General features: G+C 41.4%; 1 protein-coding gene across 4 annotated transcripts in view; it reads right to left on the bottom strand.

Moving 5' to 3' along the window:
- The window catches only part of MYB (MYB proto-oncogene, transcription factor), a 39,376-nt gene extending 16,745 nt beyond the window's left edge, over positions 1-22,631 (bottom strand). For 2 of the 4 annotated variants that reach the window (XM_060776570.2, XM_060776573.2), the window contains exons 1-8: positions 22,361-22,631; positions 14,275-14,392; positions 9,707-9,778; positions 8,281-8,373; positions 6,836-7,056; positions 5,130-5,364; positions 1,568-1,648; positions 724-828 (exon numbers count right to left, since the gene is read on the bottom strand). In XM_060776570.2, the coding sequence (XP_060632553.1) occupies positions 724-828; positions 1,568-1,648; positions 5,130-5,364; positions 6,836-7,056; positions 8,281-8,373; positions 9,707-9,778; positions 14,275-14,392; positions 22,361-22,383 (948 nt within the window). In that variant the 5' untranslated portion in view covers positions 22,384-22,631. The remainder of the gene's footprint in view (positions 1-723; positions 829-1,567; positions 1,649-5,129; positions 5,365-6,835; positions 7,057-8,280; positions 8,374-9,706; positions 9,779-14,274; positions 14,393-22,360) is intronic. The other 2 variants (XM_060776572.2, XM_067466594.1) reach the window with 1 other exon arrangement.
- Between the last annotated feature and the right edge of the window lie 2,265 nt (positions 22,632-24,896).

The raw sequence follows: 24,896 nt of genomic DNA on the forward strand, positions 1-24,896 counted from the left end.
CTTGGGCTGGGACTCCCAAACCACTTGAACCAGTGACATTAATCTCCCAAACCAATTAAACTGGACTTTGTCATGCCCAATTTGCAATTGTGTGTCACAAGCCCATGTGTAGCAAGAGCTCATAACACTCCAAGAAGGAGCAAACAGGCCTCATGTATAAAAACATGGGAGTAAATACCTTACTCACCTCTCTCATGATGTGCTATTCAAAATATTAGAAAAATTAAAGAGAAATCCACGTTCTCTCATTCTTAGAAATCAACATGGCACATTTGCTCAAAATGTTTGATGGAAATGTGGCTTGGGGATCACAGAACAAGGGTGCAGCACACAGTTAAAGATAAGGAATACAATAAAGAGTGGGATTTGCAGGAAAAGGCACTACATTTTCATTGTAAAGCACTGTTACTTCTCAGTAACATCTTCATGCAGATAAAACCTAGTGAGGGTTGATTGTTACTATTCTGAGAAGGTAAAACAGTGGATGGATGTTTCTATCAGTTATTTATCTGGTGTATTTATATCTTTCCATTCATATCACTCTTAAAGCGGTATGTCCACCTGAGAAGGTGTGAATGGCCCTATGGTCTCCATTGAGCTGTGAAATGAAAATATAGAGCCTTGATTAGTGTCAAAAGACAAGAGAAAATAGAAAAGACAAGGCAGAGAAGCACTGGGGTAAAGCTGCTATCCCTCCATCCAAGCACAGGGTGACAGTCTTACTGGTAATGCCTGCTGCCCTTTCAGTTCATTCTCAGTCGACATTAGTAGCAACTCTAATTCCTTTATTCGCTTTTCTTTCTCAGGATCTTCATCATTATAGTGTCTCTGCAATTAAGAGTTAAGAAAAAGATAAAGGCCTAGTTGGATGCTGAAGTCACAAGGATAATGATGGCTTCCATGATGCAGAACTGCGGCCAAATTAGTGACTTTTCAATTTAATTTTTTCACAGATATTACAGTGGAAAACATGGGTTGTAAGGCAGTTTTGTGGTTATTTTTGAAAGTAATTGTTCCTAGAACCTTTCAATTTACATACAGTATGTCAGTGTGAACCCAAAATTGGTTCTTTACTAATTACGATGAATCATTGGAAAGGTCTCAGGAATGTATGTTCATTCTTTAATCTGGAGCAAATCCCATGTTGCTACTCTGTCACTATCATGATCGCAGTACATCTTCATCAGCGATTACTGTGATTAAAGCTAACCAGGATTTCTACTTGAAATATGAAATTGCCTTCAAAAAAAGCATTCAGATTTTGAATTAAAAGAGAATTACTTAATCCTAACTACACTGAACAGTGACGACAGACTTTAAAAATCAATTATGGAGCAGATGTATTACAGCTATGGAAGTGTGCATTTTCAAGATTGGGACCCAAACTACTGCAACAATGATTAACCACCACTACCTCTACATGGGTCCTTCATTATTAACGATGTTGAAGAATTTTTGCCTTTGACTGATTTTCCTTTTGGGGAAGCAAGAGGTGAAGCACTTGTATTAACTTGCATTTGTCATGTAAAATAAACTAACTCCTGAAATCATATTTAAAATTATCTACCTGAATAGCTGCAGCAGCTGGCTGGGGAACATTAACAATATTTACATGAAGTGCTACTGGGTAGGGAATCTGAGGAGAGACCTAGGCAAAAGAAAAGCAAAATTGAATAATTGATGATGTATCCATACTTTCCAACAAGTCTTGCTTATACATCACACCAACTGTCTTCTGCACTGGTGATTTTAATTCCTTGATATAAATAGCAGTATCTCATTTTATACGTACAACTTCAATGACTCCTTAAGATACAGATCTGCAAACTATGTAAGCTTCTATTTACCATTACCACCCAGAACAAAAAAAGTCAGGCAGTGTTATGACAGCTTGTGCTCGATTGAAATATAAGCATCTCAGAGGAAAAGGAGAGGATAGGACTATGCTTTGATTCTGAGTTCTTCTAGCAAACTTAGGGCCCTTCCAGACAGACCTTTAATGCAAGATCTGTGTTGCTTTTACTGGAAGTGTCCAAACGACGCCTCTGGTAAAAGCAAATTAATGTGGAGTAAAGCGGGTTTTATCATTTTACCCCGCATTAATTAAACACCTCAACAAATATGGGCCTTACTGAAAGGCCTGGGTTTGTTGAGATGCTGGGTTTGTGGGGACTGGTTACTAGGATTGCTTCCGTAGTTCCAACAGCCATCCTGCTTCTTTGGGCTCCAAAAAGCTTGGGGGAGTGGGATAGTGTCAACCCTCTGCCTTCCAGCCCACCCATTTAGGTCTTAAAACCTACCAGAGAGGCTTGCTGGCAGCACAGGTTTCTCCCTACAGTCCTCCTGGTGCAGGAAAATGCGCATCAGGAGGTTGGAGGGGAATTCCCCCCTCCCCCAACATTTCTTGTGCCAGGAGGACTGTAGGGAGAGGTCTGCGCTGCCTGCAACTCTCTCTGTTAAGTTTTGTGGCCCAAATGGGAGCCTGGGGCATGGATTCTAGCCACCCAATCGGGGGGAAGCCCAGGGTTGTGGGAGTGGATGAGGACTCAAATCCAGGACTAAGTGGGTTATTTTAACCCACTTCCTCTTGGATTTTAGTATAGTGTAGAAGGGCTCTCAGAAGTCCTGCTTATAAGCTCTGCATCCTGCATGTATCTGGTTGGTCACTGTATAAAACAGAATTATCCAGAGGGAATGCAACAATCCATCCTTTCCTTGCTCTAATAACAATGTGTAATAATAACACAATCTATGAGGTCCACTGTGCACAGGACTTAATAAGAGAAAATATAAGAAAAGGATGGTAAAGTGTATCTGATACAGCACAGTCCGCTTTAAAACTCATGCAACAACTATGAGGAAAAACAGCCCGTTATGCTATTCTACATGAAACTGAATAAATGTCTGAATTTATTATTTTTGTCCCATATAAGTCCTTATATATACACATGTTCGTATTGGTTCTGCAGTCATGAAGAGTGTATGTTATTTAAAATCATTAAGCTCACATGCTTAAACTGCACACACTCATGCTTGACTTTTGTGACTAAAGTACTAGCAGAATGTTGAATGGTTGCTCTCTATATTAGAAAGTTCTGCCAGTAAACTCCAATCTGGGGTTTAGTCTATTTAAAAAAAAAAAAAAAACAATTCAAGGGCCCTTCTACACAGGAAGTAAAATCCATCATGAAATCAGCTCGAGGGTGTCTGTATAATGTACACCTCTAATGTAAGTTGCAACATACATCCAGCTGGAAAAGTGCTTCAGAAATTTCAGATGAAACCATAAAATCCACTCAAGCTGGTAACTATACAAGCAGTCTCCAAGTTACAAACATCTGACTTATCAACAACTCAACGTTAAGAATGCAGGTGAGAAAATAGGAAGTGAGAGGAATCTTTCATTAGGAAGGGAAATTCACTCCTGAAACAGTTGCCATGGGGAAAAGATGTATCCACCGAAACTTTCTCACCAATCCTTGTTTCCACAACAAGCCAAATATTTCAAAATCCAATTATCATAGGGACAGAAAGTGAGGTGAAATCTTCTGGATAGGGGCACAGACAGCAAAACAAACACCACAGGGGTGTTAACCATTTCCTGTGCTAGCCAAAGCGTTTTATTCTGGAATAACACTTAAAAATATACCTCTTCCAACTTACATGTAAATTCAACTTAAGAACAAACCTTCGTAACTTGGGGACTGCCTGTATAAACAATCCAGAGCAGGAAGTCAAATGCTATATGTGGGGCACTTATGTGGACATGGCTAATGCTGAAGTATTTAAAGAAATGCACAGCTCGGCCAGAAGGTAAACAAACACCACTCCTCAGAGATGAAAGATGGACACCTTTACAGTATGGACTAAAACTTGGAGTAGATCCACCACCCATTGATGTGGAAGTATTCCCCACTGATAAGGGCTGCTGAATTCTTTACTCACAACACTGCAGTCTAAACATATTGGGATATTGTGTTTTTGGAAAATAAGGAATGCAAGTTTCCTTAGATGCACTGTCTTAAAAAGTAATGAATGTGTATTTATGACCATTTAAAAACACATCTGAATTATAGCGAGGCTGCAAAGCAGTGGAATTGAATCAATAGGAGAATGCTAAATTTAAGCCCAACAGAGGAAAGACAGCTACTTAATGATTCTTTTAAACTAGTTGTTGAACTTAGGACATTAAAAATGTTTTGCTACAAGGATATGTTAACAGGTACAGCCTATATTGCCTGAAATTCAGATACTGACCGTCAATTACTTAAAAGGTAAAACTGTTTGGCAGAATTGATTAATCTTATGCTAAATGCGTTACAGAGCAATCCTATGAATCTACTTGGATCTGGTTTTAGCCCACACATGGTGCATCTACATTGCAGAATTAATACAGTTTGACATCACTTTCACTGTATTGGCTCAATGCTAATTAATCATGGGATTTGTAGTTTGGTGAGACATTAGTAATATTTGGCAGAGAAGGATAAAGACCTTGTGAAACTACAAGTCCCATGATTTCATAGCATTGTGCGCATACAGTTAAAGTAGTGTCAAACTGTATTAATTCTACAGTACAGATGAACCTAAGGTGTATAACGTTCAGGTAAGCGTATACAGGATGGCTACGTGACAGAGCAATACTATGTACATTAGCACATAAATAAGTATCCCTGTATCCAACACAACTGATTCTTAAGTAAGAATACACAGGACTGCAATTTAAACTGAGAAATCACAGTACATACTCTTCCCAGCCATTCAAATCCCTTTGTAAAAGCAAGTTAGTGGATCAATGGATGGTCATATGATCTATTTCCCACCTTACTCCCTGGATTCAAGAGGGTTGACAGGATCAAAAATGAGTACAGAAAAAAAATATTGAATCTTAAAACATTTTAAAACAAATTATAATATAATAAAACAAATTATGATCTAATAACAATTCTGAAAAAACTATATGAAACTATGAACTATTGAGTCAGAAGGTTTTTTTTTTAAGTATTCAATTATGTATATATAAATTTATGTACATACAACCACTTCTCAATCATTACTATGGGTTACCATTATAATCTATCAGTTGCTGGGAAATCTAATTACTAACTCATTGAACTCACAGAACTTACATTTTGAGTGTCAGAAATATGGTAATACGAGTACTCATTTGTAACTGGGGCTTGAGTGTCTGTTGATAGATGCACAGAAGCTGGAGTGTGAGCAAAGCCCATTAAATGGTTATTCTTCGGAAAATTTGTGGCTATTGAAGACTGGGTGATTTTGGAAGACTCCTGAAGATAACCTTCCTGTTCAACCTTTCGACGCATTGTAGAATTCCAGTGGTTCTTGATAGCATTATCAGTTCTACAAAATAATAGCAATAATAATAACCAGACATGGAGAAGAAAAGTGTTTCCAGGCTTGATTATGGTTAATTAGCAAGAGGCAGTCATTTACACAAAACAGTTCCAGAGTCATCTAGGAATCTCTTGTGAAATTTAACAGTGTTCAAATCACATTGTGTGATTCTACTCGTATGGCCTACGATTCTGCAAATTCACAAAATACTTCTTGCTTTCACTGTTTTTTAGAATATTTTATTTATTTAATTAATTATTTAATTAATTAATTATTTAAAACTTTTATATCTCGATCTTCTCAACCTCCACAGAGGGACTCAGACTGGCTTATGCAAAGATCCAGGCTCTCTTTCAATTGACTTCACACACACACACACACACACACACACACACACACTATGAAGCCTAACAAAGAAAGATGGTGTCAAACAAAGTAAGTTTCCCTACATTACTGATTCCAAATCTGAAGCTAGGTGCATTATCTTTCTCTCATACTCTATTCCTCTTGGTGAAATTAATCACTACAGTTATACATCATCTTTAGCATATGATGTAACAGGTATGTGGAGCAACTTCCTAATTCTTCACTGAACCAGTTTTTTGAACTTGTGAAATGCACACTGCCATTCCAAAAGGTATGCTGAGTATTCCCCTATTGCACAAATACGGTGCAAAAATGGTTACCTCTGTGGTATTTTTCAATCTAGGGAGTTCAAGCCTACTATACAGTGTAGTTCTGCTTGGTTTTCAGCTTTATAGTATGTGGTTATGGCAAAATGACTGAAATTCATTATTCATATCAATATACATAGTTTATCTTCTGTTATTAAAATCAAATACCCTTTCTAATATTAGCAACAAAACATGAGTGCAGGTCTTTTTCACCAAGTTTGGGGAAGAATAACACTATTTAACACAGTTTTTGTCCCTGAGTTAAAATGCCATTTCTAATTGTTCTATCATAAAAACATGGGGAAAGTTTATTAAACTGAAAAAACTTTGCTTTTGCAGGACATCCTGCAGCATACTTTGCTATAGTTTTTCAATGAATATCTCATAGAGCAGGCATGGGCAAACTTTGCCCCTCCAGATCTTTTGGACTTAAACTCCCACAATTCCTAACAGGCTACCATGTGGGAGCTGAAATCCAAAACACCTGGAGGGCTGAAGTTTGCCCATGTCTGTCATAAAGTCTCAACCAATTCAACAAAGTTTGTGGAAGCCACAAAAACGAAGTGTTTGGATTATAACAACTACTTTCAAAGTAAGTACCGCACAATTAAAGAGGAAATATCACTTTAAAACCAGGAACAGAAAATGTTTCAAATCTGGCCCTGTCATATACAATGTTTTATATTTAATACATGGTATATTTGTTCTGCTGAAGATGTCAAAGAGTCTCATACTCCCCCCCCCCCCCCCCACATACACACAGAATCCCAGCTTTTCCTTGAAACACCTCTCCCTTTCATTACCTTCCAGGCAGCAGCTTTGCAATTTCTGCCCATCTGTTTCCCAGCCTCTTGTGTGCTTGGTAAATAATTCTATCTTCTTCTTCAGTCCAGGAGGTTTTTTTGACTTCTGGATTCAGGTGATTGTGCCACCGCTCCCTGCATTGCTTTCCGATCCTTCCCTTCAAATGCTTAGCAATGACAGACCAACGCTTGGGGCCGTATTTCTGCACAAGCTCTATTACCTTCAAACAAGCACAAAAACACCACCTCTAGCTTTGTCTCGCATTAAGAAGGGACCCAACTGTAATTATTCTTGTTAATGTCAGTGAAGATTACGAGAGTCACCTAATTAGATGATTAATCATATGAGTGAATTCCAACACTGCATGAACAGACTTCCAGTCATATTATGGGGTATCCTCTCTCCTCTCCACCCCCACTTGCTCTGTAGGGACCCAAATAAAGTTTCACAAGAAAAGAATTGAATATGGACACTCTGTGATATCATCTAGTGTTTTTAACTCATAAAAGCTAAATTTCAAACACACCTTATTACAAGAAAGCCCTATCAAACACAGTGGCCCTCCCTTTTGAATAAAAGGATCATGCTTGGAATTTCACCATAAATAAAGCAATAATTCTGAAGAGGAAAAACATTCCTCACTTCTAAATGATGTGAACACTACCATAGATATAATCTTAGAAGTTGAAAAAGATGAAAAAATGCCTCCCCTATTAACAGCTTGGTGTCTGTAACTTTGTTGAGTATTTGTGTCAAAAATGATGACCATAAAAACTACTACTCAGCTAATTGGGAGAGGCATCATCTTTTTAGATTGCTGAAAGGTTTACAGTTAATATTGTATGTGGGTATTTGACAAAGCAAATCCAAAAACCCCATAAGGCAAATTTCATTATTAACTGGGAAAGATTTTCAAGGGTAATAATAACTAAAAAAAAAAACCCCCAAAGGAATCTCTGTAGGAAGAGACATTATTTTTAATGACCTTATTCTACTCGACGCATACCCCCAAATAAAAGTTGGAAGGAAAGAGACTTAACAAAAGCAGCTTGCCTAAAGAAGTTGTGACTGAGTAAGGGACTTTTTGGCTCATAGCTCAATGTCTCAATTATTCCATATACACTGGTGCGGGATAGGGTCTTGATCTGTAAGCACAGCACACTCCAGGAATGATTTAAAGTAAAGATAGGTTATAAAAATATTACCATTTACAATGATCAATTATATAACAACATGCAAATAGATCAAAACCAAAAATACTACTACTAATAACAACTTTATTCTTATATCCCATCACCCTGAAGGGACTCAGAGGGGCTTACATATGGGACAAAATGCCCACAGACACAAATACTAAGTGCACATATTAGGTTAATAATTGTGGCTAAGTGCACAAGGTTTCATGCTGGCACAACAATTAGATTTTAATCACTTTGTTATTTACCCGCTGGTCTTCTTCTTTAGTCCATGGGCCTTTGATAAGTTCTGGATTTAAAACCTTCTGCCATCGATGTTGGCATTGTACATCTGTTCGGTTCTAATAGTGTTAAAATAAATAAACAAAACCCAACTAATTAGTCCATAAATTATGCCCATGCATGAAATAATTAAGCCATTCAACTTATGTGTACAGTTGTGTTTCTGAGTTATACTGCTGCAATACTGAACTATTTATTCATATGTAGGCTTACTCTCCAAATCATCCATCCCTTTGAAGACCCAGCTTAATGCTTGGGCTCAGGTAAAAGACCTAGCCTGAGGATATACTGCAACAGAAGCAAAGGATGAAGATAGACCTCTTGCTGGTTTTGGGATATCTAGGAATGTCCTTCCAACACTGAAGTTCATTAATTCACAGTCTGGTCCCCCTAATTATCATACAGAAGTTATTAATTTCAAAATTCTGAAATGGGATTCCTAATTGCTTACAAATGAAAACAGAATGGCATCGAGTCCCCGCAAACAGAAGTAGGAGGGTGAACTCTGACAACTGCTGGGAGAGGTAAAAGGCTCAAATATGTTAAAATCTGGTGAAATATGGAACTGAATGGCTGTGAAAAGGGGGGGAAAAGACACAGATTTTTTTTAAAGTAGAGTGAACTAGTTTAGTGACTCAAGAGGTCATACTTGGCTCATACTGAAAAGCTATTTTTAACATGTCCCCAGTGAAAGAGGTATGGGTTGATTGACTACCACATCATAAAAAAGGGTTAAATGGAGAAGAGGGGAGTAGTTAGAACAAAAAGTTTAAGTTATATCTTATTGTTCATATCACTAACAGACTCAGAAAACAAGCATGGTGTTATTGAAACAGGTAAAATTGAACTGTGGGTCCACAGAAGATTTGCACATTGGTTGCTTCAACTGTAAAAGCTTTCCATAATTGATACCATTTTAATTTTTGATCAAAGCTATCGTGTAGATACAAGCATAGTTACATGTTAGCATACCAGCTATTATTTAAAAATAAATAAATTATAAACTTCAACTGCACCATTTCAACAACTACATCAAAAAATTACTGGCAAAACTGTAGATTTAATAAGCAACAGCAACGACTGATCAAAGTCTGTTTCCATCCTGTGCTGAGGCTTTGCTGAGGCTTTTTTGTTCTACTGATATATTCGATGTACCAACCATCTGTTGTACATGAAATCCCCTTCCAAAGGCTTTTAACATTTTTTCTTCTACTATTTCATATGAGAAGTGAAAGAAAGAAATTTAAATGTGAACATGCAAGGTAGAGAGTTCCGCAAGCCTCCCTAATTGCTATAATTGGATTAAGTCCCCATCTGTAATTATGTAATAACCTTCCCTCTCTCGCCCACTGATAAATGTGTGGTTATAAACAGAAAACTAGGTCTACTTACAGGAAGGAAATTGGCAATAACTTTCCAATCTTCTGTGCCATTCTGCTCCACAAGTTTCTTTAGCTTCTCATCCTAAGACGTTAAGAAAAGACAATTAAAACTCAAGTGACTTTCTCGTTTTGTTACAAAGATGAAAACTAAGGGCACATCTACACTAACCACCTAATGCAAAGGGCCTGCAAATCAGCTCCATTGCATCTAAATGATGAATGGAGTTGATCTGGGCCAAAGCTGAGGAATGCAGCATTCAACCACTTTGACCAAACTGATGGATTGCTCTGAATTATCCCCCACAATCCTGAGTAAACCACAACTTTTGGCTCATTACAGATGTGACGGTTCTGTGAAGGAAATGGCTGCAACTATTTACACAGCCATCCCATGTTCCATGGATTCTGCCAGCCTAGAGACACGAGATGGCACTCTCTGTCTCCCCCCCCCCCCCCATTTCTCCTTGTTGCGGCAGCCAGCAGCCATGACATAGATCATTGTTGGCTGGAGCAATTAGGCAACCGGAGAAGTGAGGGGGAGAGGAGTGGGCAATTCTTCCTCTCCCCTTTCCTTGTCACGTTGGCACCCCGGTTGATGTCAATCCAAGTGGTGATCAACAGGCATGACTCATGCTGCTGTTGCTGTCCATTGTGATGAGAATTATTGGGGGGGGGGTTGGGAATGGTAGGGGTGACAGTCTGGTGATGCCAAACCAGAAATGGCACTGAAGAACAATCGGGACTCCACACCTCCATAGTGGTTAGAATGGTGGCAGTCTAAATCATCCCAGGGCTGATCAGGTGTTTGCCACTCCACATTGACCTTGGGGTAAGTTGTCAGAACAGGACAGCATCTTTGCTTTTATATATACGAAATGAGAAATTTCTGGTTGCATGGTCTAAAAATTGTATCCTCCCTCACAGTTGGCAGGTGGTTATGACATTTACATTTGGGAGATCGTAACTGGAATACAAACATTTAGGCCTACCCACAACCTGCATGGGTATATAGTCATTGTGGGTGATCTTTATCTCCAACACCCAAATTTGTGGGGAGTCCTTTTTTGTCTGAATCACTCCAGGAGAATCAGAAGAAAGATGAATTCAACCACTGGTATTTGAACAACACCCCTATACTTAGTATAAAATATGTAATAATCTGCTGAAAGCCATCCAATCAACTTCCTTATCTGACCAGGGATTCAAATACGACTTTCTCTGTTCCGGATTCCATCCTGTATCTTTTATCTTACAATAAAACTGGTGAGGTTATGGCCCCTTCTACACTGCCAGAAAATCCAGGTCATCTGATCGGAACTGGATTATCTTAGGTCGCTTCCACACAGCTGAATAAAATCCCACATTTTCTGCTTTGAACTGGAATATATGACAGTGTGAATTAATATAATCCAGTTCAAAGCAGATATGGTGAGATTTTCTGCCTTGATATTCTGAGTTATATGGCTGTGTCGTAGGGCCTTTAGTCTACACTGCCATATAATCTAGTTCAAAGCAGATAACGTTGATTTTTATATAGCTGTGTAGAAGAGGCCTAAGTTATCCAAAAAGTTTTTTTTAAATAGTAGGCTAGGAGTTGCTATAATGTTTTAACTGAACTTTTTATGATTTTAATTGCATTTTATTCTTATAACTTGAAGTGGAAATTGTTATAATACTAAACATAGTTTAATTCCATTTTAATTCCACTTTTTGCACATTTGTATTATGTTGTTAGTTCAAATTGTGGGCTACTTTGAGAAAAAAATGGGATATAAATAAATATTATCATTATCATCCATATAGTCCTCAATATACATATTATGAAGGAAGTTCACTATTACATCGTTTTAGCAAACATGACGTAATCTATATACATATACGTGTTTGTAAACAGCTGCATTTCTATTTAATAACAATCCAGCTTTCTCTCTTGGGATGACAGAATTTCTCATCTATTCGAGACATCCTAAATATGAGTTGCTCTATAACAGACCTGAAAATACTTAAGCCCTTCGTGCAGTCCTTCAGGTCCACTGAAAATACTTAAGCCTTTGCATAGATAAAGTGATCACGTGCAATGTTACTCCAAACAGAAGGTATCATAGTGAAACTATGGCCATATGAACAAATGGGCCAATGTAAAGTGTGGTGGGCTTTGAAACACGAAGAACGTAAGAACTTTGTGGACCAAACAGTATACTCCAGCACTTTTTCCACAGTGGTGATCTTGATGTTCATAAGCTAGATAAGAGCACGAAAGTACCCTTCTTTCGAGGTCATGTTTCCTGGCTACTGAGGTATACTATTTCTAGTATTTCAGGTGTTATACAATGGCCATGACTAGTAGTCATGGATAGACTTGTTTTTCATGTATTTGTCTCATCTCTTTCTAAAGCTGTCCAACTTGGTGTCCTTAACTACATCTTGTGACAATGAATATTTTAAGCATACATGTATTGTGTGGAGAAGTACTTCCTTGTATCTGCCATGAAATTCTTACTGTTCAGCTTCACCCCAAGTTCTAATACTGTAAGTGAATAAATTTCTTCCTATCAACTTCCTCCACTCGAATGGTTTTACATACTTCTGTTATGTCCTCCACTAATTCACCTCCCTCACCCTTTAAGCTACATTATATCCTGTCCACAGTAGTGAGAAAATTCATTCAAAGATACCCCTTTCTGTACATTTTTCAATACTCTTTCTGGGGTAGAGTGATCCAAACTGTACAGTATTTCAAGTATGGTTACACCATAAGCTATATAAAGACATCATGATACTGACAGTTTTATTTCCAAATTCTTTCCTAATCATCTCCAACATGGAATTTTTTTTTTCATAACAGTCATAGTGTCAAAAGTTTCACTGGCTATTCACCACAAAGTCAAGATCTCTTTGTTGATCATTACTTGCAAAGATGCATAAAGCCACCATATAGAAACAATGTTCAGGTGTAATGCTCTGGCTGCTGCTTTAGCTATTATATTCCACAATCATTTAAATTAGTTGGTTGATATGAGCAGAAAAAAAGTCTCCAAATGCCTTCTGAGCAGATTCTCTGATAATCCCACTAATCCAATGAAATTGTTTTGAGAACTGCGTCCTTGTGACCCAATAATCTTAACTAAGAGTTTAGGAAACAAAACCATAGCCTTGACAAGCTATCTAAAAGTATCAGAAGAATATAACAACAGAAGCATTTGTTAAATGCTTATTTACTAGCATTAGTTAGTGAACCTACATTATGGTAAATGATTGCACAAAAACAGAACAAGTTTCAATAATAATTTAATCTGACAATCACAAAGGGAGTTTTTAATATAGCAATTTCTACTGAAAATAAATATTAGAGCATTAATCAAAGTTACTATTTTTTTTAAAAAAAATGTGACTTTACAAGAGGAATGTGTATTCAAAATTAGTGGGAAGTCACTACTCCATATTTTAAGAACTGATAGTTCCAGAAATGCAATTCAGTTGTTCAGAGCTTCAGTCCTACAGTTTAGGGTTATATATTTTACCAACAATTCCTGAGAGCTTTAGTAAGGGGACCAACTTTACATCATTTAGTTTTTTTTTAAAGCCTGAGCTTCAAACTCCTTCATCTTATAAGTAATTGCCTTCCCAATGGTCACCCCAGAGAGAGCTAAGAGAATGGAGCTGGCCTTGTACTATTCCACTTGTAACACCTTATGTTTGGTGATGAAGGGGGTAGAGTGGATTAAATGATTTGGGCTCAAAGATATATTTTTGTAGGATGCTGTAGTCTTTATTTATTGTATGGCAACAATTATAAATGAGAAAATGTGGCAATAATATGGATTGTGAAGACTTAAAAGGATGATCACAAAATATTCACATTTACTATGAAATTGTTTGATTCCTCTGGAACACAGCATATGCATCAAAATAGCATACTGTGTTCAGTAATGTTTCCAGTGGCTTAAGTAAACCTTGGATTAGGTGTGAAATGCCAGTTTGCATGCAAAAAGGTTGATCAGTTATCTCAAACAAGCATTTAGCAGTACAACAAATTCAGCCATGCAACCTAGAAGAGGCTGACGTTGCATCATATCCCAGAACCTCCTTGTTCCCCCATAAACATCCACAGAATGATTACTGTTTCTACTCATATGCATGAGAAAGGGTTTGAAAACTGGAAAATAAACAAGAAACACTGCCCCACAGGTTTCCAAATGGGCCAAACGTAAAATTTCTTCAATAGTCTACTACTTTCCAAATTTTGACACTCACTATTGCTTCTCTGTCTTCCTCTGCTCTCATTTCACTTCCATGCTACAATGCCCATATCAAAATATTTGATGGACACATATGAACCTGCTTTCCTTAGATCACAAAGACTTTTTAAAAAGATTGGTCTCAAACTGTGTAACTTTTAAATGGTGTATTTTGGAACAGTAATAGATACTGCCTTTTTGTGCACAACTTAACCCAAGGCAGCTTACTAAAATCAAAACATGTTCAACTTTTAAGTTTATTAGCATGATAGCAACATATGTTTGCATAACCTATGGCAACTGAGGCATGGATATTCACACTTTTTGAGCTGCTATTTACCTCTTCTCGGGTCCACCGGGTTTTTCCTAAATGACGTTTTCCACCTTTGGGCAACAGGCCATCGTAGTCATGATCATACGCTTCAAGATCATCATCTTCATCATCACTGCTATATATACTGAAGAAAGAGATCACAAAGGCAAAATAGTACAGAATACCAAGACTCATTATAACAGGATTTACACCAAAAAAAATCTAGGAAAACACACGAGGCTTTGAAAAGGTTATTGGGTTAATTGTTCAGAAACTTGCATTGCAAGATTTTGTTCTACATTCTATTCTAGTATTCTGAACTGGTTCTGCTGTTTTTGGTATCCACAGATACAAGCAAAAGGCTGGCAACCTTCTTATTACTGTGCATGTTTAGACCTGCTCATACTGTTAGATCAGTGGCAAATTACACATTTGGCAGCCGTTCAACCAATGATGGCTTCACATTAAAATACAATGCTGAGGACAATAAAGAATACAGAGGCTGTGTCCTTTGCCCAAGTACACACTCAAAATCCTTGACTTTTGCCAGATTATTTGAAAAACGCTCTTATGTTTCACCTAGTTTATAAAGTAGCATGAACAATCAACCCTCCTATGAAAAATTACCTCTTAATACTATAAGGATAAATACCTTATATGCACATGTGTAAGTCTATAAGATTACCTCTTAATACTATAAGGATAAATACCTTATATGCTCATATGTAAGTCTATAAATTTTAGTCAAAAAGTCAATTGAAAAATCTTGGGTTGACTTATCCATGTCAATGTGAGTACTGTAGCTTATCAAAAAGGAAACATAGCCTACTTTGAGTAGAGTGGTGAAATATGAAAGCTTAGGCCCCTTCTGCTCAGCTGTATAAAATCTACATTATCTGCTAATTACATGGCAGTGCAGACTAAGATAACCCAGTTCAAATCAGATAATATGGATTTTTTGCTGTGATAACCTGCATTATCTGATGGTGTAGAAGGGGCCTAAGTCTGCCCCAGGAAAAACTAAATGAAGCACCAAGTCTCTCCACTGTGGCACCACTTCTAGCCTTTTTGAATGCCTGGCTGAGGAAATGGCGACAGAAGTCAAGGCACTGGTGCTTCCCCTCCTTCAAGGAATGACCCTCAACTTACCCATGGGTCTTTTCAAAATCCATTATTTTGGGTACCAAACCAGCCCCTGACTTATGCATATGGTCAACTTATATATTAATATATATGGTGGGTCACAGAGATCTAAATTCGGTAACGTTCAGTCAGGCAATTGAAAACTCATAGGGTCCTTCCACACAACCACCCTATATCCCAGAATTTTAAGGCAAAAAAATCCCACATTATCTGAATGTAGACTCAGAATCCAGTTCAAAGCAGATATTGTGGGATTTTCTGCCTTGAAATTCTGGGATATAGGGCTGTGTCAAAGGGCCAATAGCCTATTGAATTCAACTGGGCTAATGCCAAGAAAATGGACCAGTGTGGTGTAGTGGTTTACACACTGCACTATGTCCCCTTTTACACAGATGTCTAAAATCCAGATTATATGCTTTGAACTGGATTATATGGCAGTGTAGACTCAGATAAACCAGTTCAAAGCAGACAATGTGGATAACTTGCCTTGACATTCTGGATTATATGGTAGTGTAGAAGGGTGCTCAGGCTCTCAAGGGCAGACTTTAAATACATACTGAACCTTGGAAACTCACTGTGTTACCTTGGGTGAGTCATACGCTTTCACCCTGAGGCCCCTTCTTCACAGCTGAATAAAATCCCACATTATCTGCTTCAAATTGGAATATATGGCAGTGTGGACTCAGATAATCCAGTTCAACGCAGATAGTGTGGGATTTTCTGCCTTGATATTCTGGGTTATATGGCTGTGTGGAGGGGCCCTGAGAGGAAAGCAGACAAATCACCTTCTGAACTAATTTAAGAAAACCTTGTGTTAGGTTTGCGATAGGGTGACTATAAGTCAGAAACAATTTGAAGTCATGCAACAAAGGGCCCTTCCACACAGCTCTATATCCCAGAATATCAAGGCGGAAAATCTCACAATACTGGGTTATCTGAGTCCACACTCAGATAATGTGGGATTTTCTGCCTTGATATTCTGGGATGTAAGGCTGTGTAGAAGGGCCAAAAGAAGTAAAATCCCCATGCCCACTAACCCTTGAGAATAGTACTTAAAGTCCAAAATTACTTAGAAGAAAGCAAGTCCTAGAAATACAGTGTGACTTGTTTCCACAAACACACACACACGGGTCAGCCTAGACATAAGCACAAATCTACAGCCTTAAATATCCAAGGGCAAAGGCCTCTCAAAACAAATGAAAACATAAGGACATCAAGTGATCGGCTTGTTTTGTAAATGAAGAGCAGTATCAACAAACTCTGGCCAAGTGCAGGTACAACTGAGGAGAAGTGTAATATCTAAAATTGTCATAGCACTGAAGTGAACAATCTTACTGCTTCATCATAAACAGTGTTCTTATTTCAAGTCCATCTGACATATTTTCCACAAAGTGGTTGCCCTAGGATATTTCCTCCAAAAACAGTGTATGAGTAGAATAATACACAAACACCCACTCGAACCCTTCCAGTTTAGAAAAATTAAGAGCGTTTTGCAACAGATGTTGCCGTACTTCAGTTCTATTGTGCAATGCTTTATTTCTAACTTTAAAACATAAACATAACTTTTGAAATGTCAGCTTACAGATTGTATCTACAGGAGAACAGAAAATATGGATGGTTTAGGGCTAATTATAGTGACACATGAAAGAGATAAACTTCAAATAAAAATTTTAAAAAACGTGTTTGATAAATAAGCACATTATAGTGATCTTGTCTTACCATTGGAACAATTAAAAATCTAATATTTAAGACTGAGTGCCTTAAAAGCTGTTATGCGGAGGGAGTGTCGAGTCAATGAGATTACCCAGAATTTGTGGTTCAAAGGCTGCAGTTTAATTGTTCTCATGTAAAAGACTGAATTTCTGCAAAACGTAACAGTGCATTCCAAAACATGTGGATACACACAATGCAATTTAAAGTTACAGAATCTCTGGCATTGTCAACATCACAGACATGCATATACTGAAATTGACAGCCTACAAATCGCTACTAAATGCAAAATAAGGCTACCAATTACACTCAACTCTTAATACAAACTAAAATTAGATTATCACACCATTCATCAGGTAAACCTACTGCTTGAGATTGTATGGCTTATGAAACAAACTAGACAGGAGTGAAGAATCAGCTTTGGTTACTTCAAATTTGAATCCAAGCTCAGCCATAGGCTTAGTGAGGGAACACATCAGCAGCAGACTCATATGATGCATCTCTTACTAGACTCTTATTATTTCAGATTGCAAGTACTATTCCTATTTAACTTCTTTAAAAGTATACCCTGCCAGTGAAAAGGCTGCACTTACAACCCTTTTGCCCTGTTTGCTAGCTCCTATGTCTACCGACAGTAAGAGTAAACATTTAATCCTCCACCTGCAGATTAAAACAACATAGGCATTAATGTCATACAGTCTGAATACAACTTAGGTGGCCTTTGGTAATATGTTACATCTCAGCCAGTTTTCTCACATGTAAAACAGAATTAGTAACAATTTGCTTCACAACGCTTTAAGGATCACAAAAAAAGCTTGCATGGTTTTAAGGACTATATACATAACAACCCTTAAGGGTCCAGTCCTAAAGCATAACAAAAAATCTGCTCAGTGTCACCACCTGTCAAAGGTCAGAAGGGGCTGTCCTACATCACTGCATATGGATTTTACTAATCAGTTTAGAGAGTCTGTCTGACTAAGTACAACTTCAATGAATCAATAGTAATATGTCATTGTGTGGTGTAGAATTTCTCTATAACAAGTTTTTCAGGGATTGCCAGCTTTCTTGATCTGATCAAAACTGATCTTAAGCATGTCTATTTATTAATCCCACTGACTTCAATAAGACTAACATCCAAGTGTTCATGTTTAGGATTGCAGCCTAAACATGAAACTTATTTAAAAGTCTCGTTAACATCAAAATGATCTCTAAGAAGTGATATTAAAGCCACTGCCACTAACTCAAACCTGCTGTGGTTATGCATACCTTAGGACCCTTCCACACAGCCATATAACCCAGAAGACCAAGGCAGAAAATCCCTCAATATCTGTTTCGAACAGAAGAAAGTTGATCAATGTGCATAACCTTGCTGTCTAAGGCCCCTTCCACACAGCTGAATAAAATCCCACATTATCTGCTTTGAACTGGAATATATGGCAGTGTGGACTCAATTCCAGTTCAAAGCAGATAATGTGGGATTTTATTCAGCTGAGTGTAAAGGGCCTTAGACAGCAAGGTTATGCATATTGATCAATTTTCTTCTGAGTAAGTTAGCATTGGATGGACCACATGCCCCACTGAAAGCAATGCCACATATGAACTGTGACGTTCTGCAGGATGGGCATCCAACAGCTCTAACTGGACAGCACTTTTTTTTTTTTTTACAATTAGGCCACTCTTTGGGGCCCAAAGTCAAGTCAGAGGTTTATTTCACTTGCTCAAGTTGTAAGTCAGTGGGTCCTTTAACACAGCCATATAACCTAGAATATCAAGGCAGAAAATCCTTCAATGTCTGCTTTGAACTGGGTTATCTGAGTCCACACTGCCATATATTCCAGTTCAAAGCAGGTAATGTGGGATTTCTGCCTTGATATTGTGGAAGGGCTGTGTGGAAGGGACTCACAACTCCCAGGACTCCATACCATTGAGCCATGGCAGTTAAAGCGGTGTCAAACTGCATTAACCCTACAGTTAAGATGTACCCTAAGCAGGACAGAACTACAAGACCACATTTAGCAAGTTTGTTGCTCCCAACCTTTTCCCTTATTTTCAGGTTGGGTTTTTGCCAGCAGATGTGTTTGCATATGCTATCACCAACATAAGTTGACCCAATAACAAGACCCACTATTTTAATTCGTGCTTTTCCTTTATATATACATGTATACAAACAAATATGGATACACACACACAGAGTAGAGTCTCGCTTATCCAACCTTCGCTTATCCAATGTTCTGTATTATCGAATGCAGTCAAACGTGGGAAAAAGAAAGTACCCTTGTCTGTTTTGGTGCTAAATTTGTAAATACAGTAACTACTTCATAATGTGACCATGTACTGAACTGCTTTTTCTGTTGATTTGTTGTGAAACATGATGTTTTGGGACTTAATTTGTAAAATGATAATGATTATCCAACATTATCCTTATTATCCAGCATTTTTGCTTATCCAACATTCTGCTGGCCCATTTATGTTGGATAAGTGAGACTCTACTCTCTCTCTCTCTCTCTCTCTTTCTCTCTCTGTGTGTATATATATATATATATATATAGTAAGGTAAAGGTTTTCCCCTGACATTAAGTCCAGTCATGCCTGACTCTGGGGTGTGTTGCTCATCTCTTCTAAGCTGAAGAGCCAGCATTGTCCATAGACACCTCCAACGTCATGTGGCCAGCATGACTGCATACCTTCCCGCTAGAGCGATACCTATTGATCTACTCACATTTGCATGTTTTCAAACTACTAGGTTGGCAGAAGCTGGGGCTGACAGTGGAAGCTCATGCAGCTCCCCGGATTCGAACTTGCGACCTTTCGCTCAACAAGCTTAACAGCTCAGTGGTTTAACCCACTGAGCCACGGGGGGGGGGGGGGGGGGTCTCATATATATAATTATATATATATATATATATATAGTTCCAGTACCAGTGCAGTAGCGACTGTTTTCTGCAAGGACATCTCCATTGTAGCAATACTGCAGTTTGACTCCGCTGTAACTGCCCTGGCTCCATACAGTGGAATCCTGGAAGTTGTGGTTTTAGAACAGGCATGGGCCAACTTGGGCCCTTCCTCCAGGTGTTTTGGACTCCAACTCCCACCATTCCTAACAGCCTCAGGACCCTTCCTTTTCCCCCTCAGCTGAGGCTGTTAGGAATGGTGGGAGTTGGAGTCCAAAACACCTGGAGGAAGGGCCCAAGTTGGTCTATTCCTCTCTTAGAATATCTTGAGCCTTCTCTGCCCAACACACCCTACCACTCCCAGCATCCCATAGCACCGAGCCCCAGTCTGCTCCGTTCCCCACACACAACACAACACAACACAACACACCACTCCCCCTCTTTCCGGGAGAGAGAGAGGGCCACTAGTATAAATAAGAACACACAACAAATACGAAGAGCGGAGGAGAGCGCCTCCCCTCCCTCCCTCCCTCCCTGCCTGCCTGCCTTCCTTCCTCCCGCCCGTCTGCCCGCCGTGGCGTTTTAAAGGCCGCGCCTTTCGCCCGCCTCGCAAGAGAGTTAAGGGCGGAGGGCTTTGCCGCCCTTGCGAGGTCTGCTCAGCCCGAGGCGGAGCGGTGCAGAGGAGAGCACTCCCCCCCCCCCCGCTAACCCCCGTCCCTCCGCACTGCCCTCATTGGCTTTCACAGCAGCATTGCGCCCAAACCCCGCGCTCCCTCTCGCCTTGGAAACTTTGGAGGCTGGGGGCCGCCTTTTGCTGTCAAGCTCAGGGAAAGGGACTGCAGAAGAGTTTCCTGAGTTGGGGAAAGCAGGCGAGGGAAAGAGAGAGGGAAGGAAGGAAGGAAGCTGCCTCTCCGGCGCCGCAGGGCGAAAGAGAAAGGAAGCCACGTTGGGCCAGCTCCACGTGGGCGAGTGTCCCGGGGCTCCCAAGGAAACCATCCCACGCCGCGCCTGCCCGAGGGGACGCTTTCCCACAACCTCCCCCCACCCTTGCATCACACCAGGCATGGTCACACTGCAGCCCTCCAGGTGGTTTGGACTCCCAACTCCCATCATTCCGAACAGCCTCAGGCCCTTACGCTTAAGCGGCTGAAGGGGAAAAAGTAAGGACCTGAGGCTGTTCGGAATGATGGGAGTTGGGAGTCCAAACCACCTGGAGGGAGGACCCAAGTTTCCCCATGCCTGATCCACACTGTTGGGTGAATGCCACTTTGTAACTGCCCTGCCTCCGTAGAATTCTAGAGTTGGAAGAGACCTCGTGGGCCATCCAGTCCAACCCCCTGCCCAGAAGCAGGAAAATCGCACTCAAAGCACCCCCAACAGATGGCCATCCCGTCTCTGTTTAAAAGCCTCCCTACACTAGAAGGAGCCTCCACCACACTCCGGGGCAGAGAGTTCCACTGCTGAACAGCTATCACAAAAAGTTCAAGCCTCCCTGCTGTGCAGTAGCGAGAGTTGTAGTTTGTTAAGGTTCTTTGCCTCGCCAAACTCTTGGGATCCCACGGCACTGAGTTCTGGCAGGGGAAGTGGTGCCAATCGGCCTCAATTCCACAGTGTAAACGGCGCCCCAAGAAGCGGTGCAAGGCAGTGACAGTTCTTGACAAGAGACCCTTCCTCACTCACTTACTCTTTCCCCGCTACATACTTTTCTACTTTGGGTGGGGGAAGCAAAGTTCTCCCCAAACGGCGCTGCAAGGCACACTCCCCGCGTGCCAAGTGGGTCGGGAAGGGCGAGGGATTGGGAGTCCTGCACAAAACACCCAGGGGGGGAGAGAGAGAGAGAGAGAGAGAGAGAGAGGCGCTTGGTTCTGCTTGCCAGCTTGCAAGACTCGGGAATGAATGAGCGCGCGGATGAATGGGGACGGCTCCCACATTGACCCGCTTGCCCTACCATTGGCACGACCCCTCGCGGGCCCAGATCTCCCGTGGCGCCCACCTCGGCGCTGGAGCTGGGCCCGAAGCGATGCCCACTCCCGCTTCCCTGCACAACTGGAGAAAACTTTGCAGACTTTGAGGGATCCTAAAGTTGGGGAAAGGTTGGCAGCAGGAGGAAGCGGGAAAAGAAGCGCTGCCTCTGCAAACTCGGGAGAGGATTTGAACCCTCAGCTTGCATGACAGGTGTCGAGAAAGAAAGAAAGAAAGAAAGAAAGAAAGAAAGGAGGACAGACCTCCCGCGCCCCGACCGTTTGCAACTTTGTGATCCCCGAAGTAAAAAGACCCACAAACTCTAAGAAGCAAACCGTAGAACGTGGAGTTCTCCTCGCCCACGATCCCCCGAGATCCTCATTGCCAAGCTCTCCTTCCCTCTTTACCTGTGCCTGGGTCTCCTGGCCATCCTTTGGCATTAGTCCCGGGGGGAAAGCGGGTGGGCGGGAGCGGAGGAGGAGGAGGAGGAAGGCGGCGTGCTGCTGCTGCAGCCGCTGGAGAAGGAAGGCGAGAGAGCAGCAGCAGCAGCAGCAGCAGCTCCTCCGCCGCCCAAGTTGTGCTTCTTCTCAGGAGCGGGCAAGGAGGGGAGGAGGAAACAGGTTGAGATGAAAGAGTCAACTCTGTAAACAGATGCCATCAAACAAAGGGCCCTCTTCTCTCTCTCTCTCTCCCCCTTTAGTGTGTGTGTGTGAGTGTGTATGTGTGGACACTCCCCCTCCCGCCAAATCTGGCGCCCCTGCAGTGCGCAGGCGCTCCTCGCAGCCGCTGCCCGCGGGTCCGGAGGGGACGGAGGAGGAGGAGGAGGAAGAAGAAGAAGCGCGGGCACTGCTGCTGCTGCTGGGCTCTCTCTCCAGGCGGGAGAGACTCAGACCCCCACTTCCCCCCGCGAACGAGGCTCCCACTCCACGCCAAGGACCCGCTTTGCCGCCCCCTCCCTCCCTCTCTCTCTCGCATTGGGCGAAAACTTCCTTCCTTTGGCTCGGAGCCCGCGGGGCTTGCCAAGCTGGAAGCTTCCCCACCTGTCCTCGTCGGGCTGGGAGGAGGAGGGTTGGGGCGAAGCACCTTCGTGCCAGGGCTTCACAACAGCTGCCCTGCCGGGAGCCAGGCGGCCCAACAGGTGCAGCGCCGCTTCCTTCTTCCCTGCCGGGACGGCGCCCCAGAGCCAGGAGGAAGAGCCAACCTGAAGGGGCTCCCTCCGAGCAGCCTTCCACTAGGGTCAGGATCCCCGCAGAGAGAGAGAGAGAGAGAGAGAGGAGGTGCTGGAGGCTGCCCATAGCCAGCTGAAAGAGTTCCCGGGCTGTGTAGCCATGTCCCAAAAGCATTCTCTCTTGACGTTTCGCCTGCATCTATGGCAGGCATCCCAAGAGGTTGTGAGGTCTGTTTCCAGACCTCACAACCTCACAACAGACTTCACCTCTGAGGATGCTTGCCATAGGTGCAGGCGAAACGTCAGGAGAAATGCCTCTAGAACATGGCCAGATAGCCCGAAAAAACCCACAAGAACCTAGACATTACCCTACTCATCCATCCCACCCAGGGTTCTAAAATCCTATTCATTGTACTTGGCCCTGCCCGTTCGGCTCATTTTTGTTATATTCTGTTTTGTTTTGTTTTCTTTGTATTTTCTTTCATGTATGATTGTATTCTTTTTGCCTTGTTGTAATTGTTGGGCTTGGCCTCATGTTAGCCGCCCCGAGTCCCCTTGGGGAGATGGTGGCGGGGTATAAATAAAGTTTTATTATTTATTTATTTATTATTGGAGGCAGGTGTTAATGTTTCAATTGGCCACCTTGATTACCATGCAATCTATGTAATTGCAACACTTTTTTTTCTGTTGTGTCAGGAGTGACTTGAGAAACTGCAAGTCACTTCTAGTGTGAGAGAATTGGACCTTGCCCAGGGGACCCCCAGATGTTTTGATGTGTTACCATCCTTGTAAGAGCCCCCAGTGGCGCAGTGGATTAAACCCCTGTGCCGGCAGGACTGAAGACCGACAGGTTGCAGGTTCGAATCTGGGGAGAGGCGGATGAGCTCCCTCTATCAGCTCCAGCTCCTCATGCGTGGACATAAGAGAAGCCTCCCACAAGGATGATAAAAACATCAAATCATCCAGGCGTCCCCTGGACAACATCCTTGCAGACAGCCAATTCCCTCACACCAGAAGCGACTTGCAGTTTCTCAAGTCGCTCCTGACACGACCAAAACAAACAAACAAACATCCTTGTGGGAGGCTTCTCTCATTTCCCCGCATGAGGAGCCAAAGCTCATCCACGCTCTCCCCGGATTGGAACCTGCAACCTGTCGGTCTTCAGACCTGCCAGTACAGGGGTTTAACCCACTGTGGGCTCCTTCAACACTGTTAAGGATGGGGGAATCCTTAACAGTGTTGGAATTACATAGATTGCATGCTAATGCAGTAAGAAGCCAGACCTTGAAGCTGCAAAGCCATTCAAGACTAATCAAGGTGGCCAATTGCAACACTCACACTTGCCTCAGACAAGAGTCCTTTCTCCCACCTTGGACATTACACAGATATATAAACCCCATTTTCCTAGTTTCCAACAGACCTCACAACCTCTGAGGATGCCTGAGATAGATGCAGGTGAAATGCCAGGAGAGAATGCTTCTTGAACATGGCCATACAGCCCGGAAAACTTATTACAACCCAGTGATTCTGGCCATGAAAGCCTTTGACAATGCATTACCTCCAGGGTTTTGAAATACCTCCCATCCGGATGGTGAACAGCCCAGGAGCGGCCTCTCCAAGCCTGCAACCGCTGCACATGTGTTAAGTGGAGCTGGGGAGTGTGCCGAGGGTGCTGCCTGTTTCTGTAACAAGGCAAGAAAGGAAATTCGACTCACGCAGCCCGGTTTCTGCCCTGCAACAAAACTGTGAAAAATACAAAATGCTCAGCCTTTGAG

This window comes from Anolis sagrei, chromosome 1, assembly GCF_037176765.1.
Source record: "Anolis sagrei isolate rAnoSag1 chromosome 1, rAnoSag1.mat, whole genome shotgun sequence".
NCBI lineage: Eukaryota > Metazoa > Chordata > Lepidosauria > Squamata > Dactyloidae > Anolis > Anolis sagrei.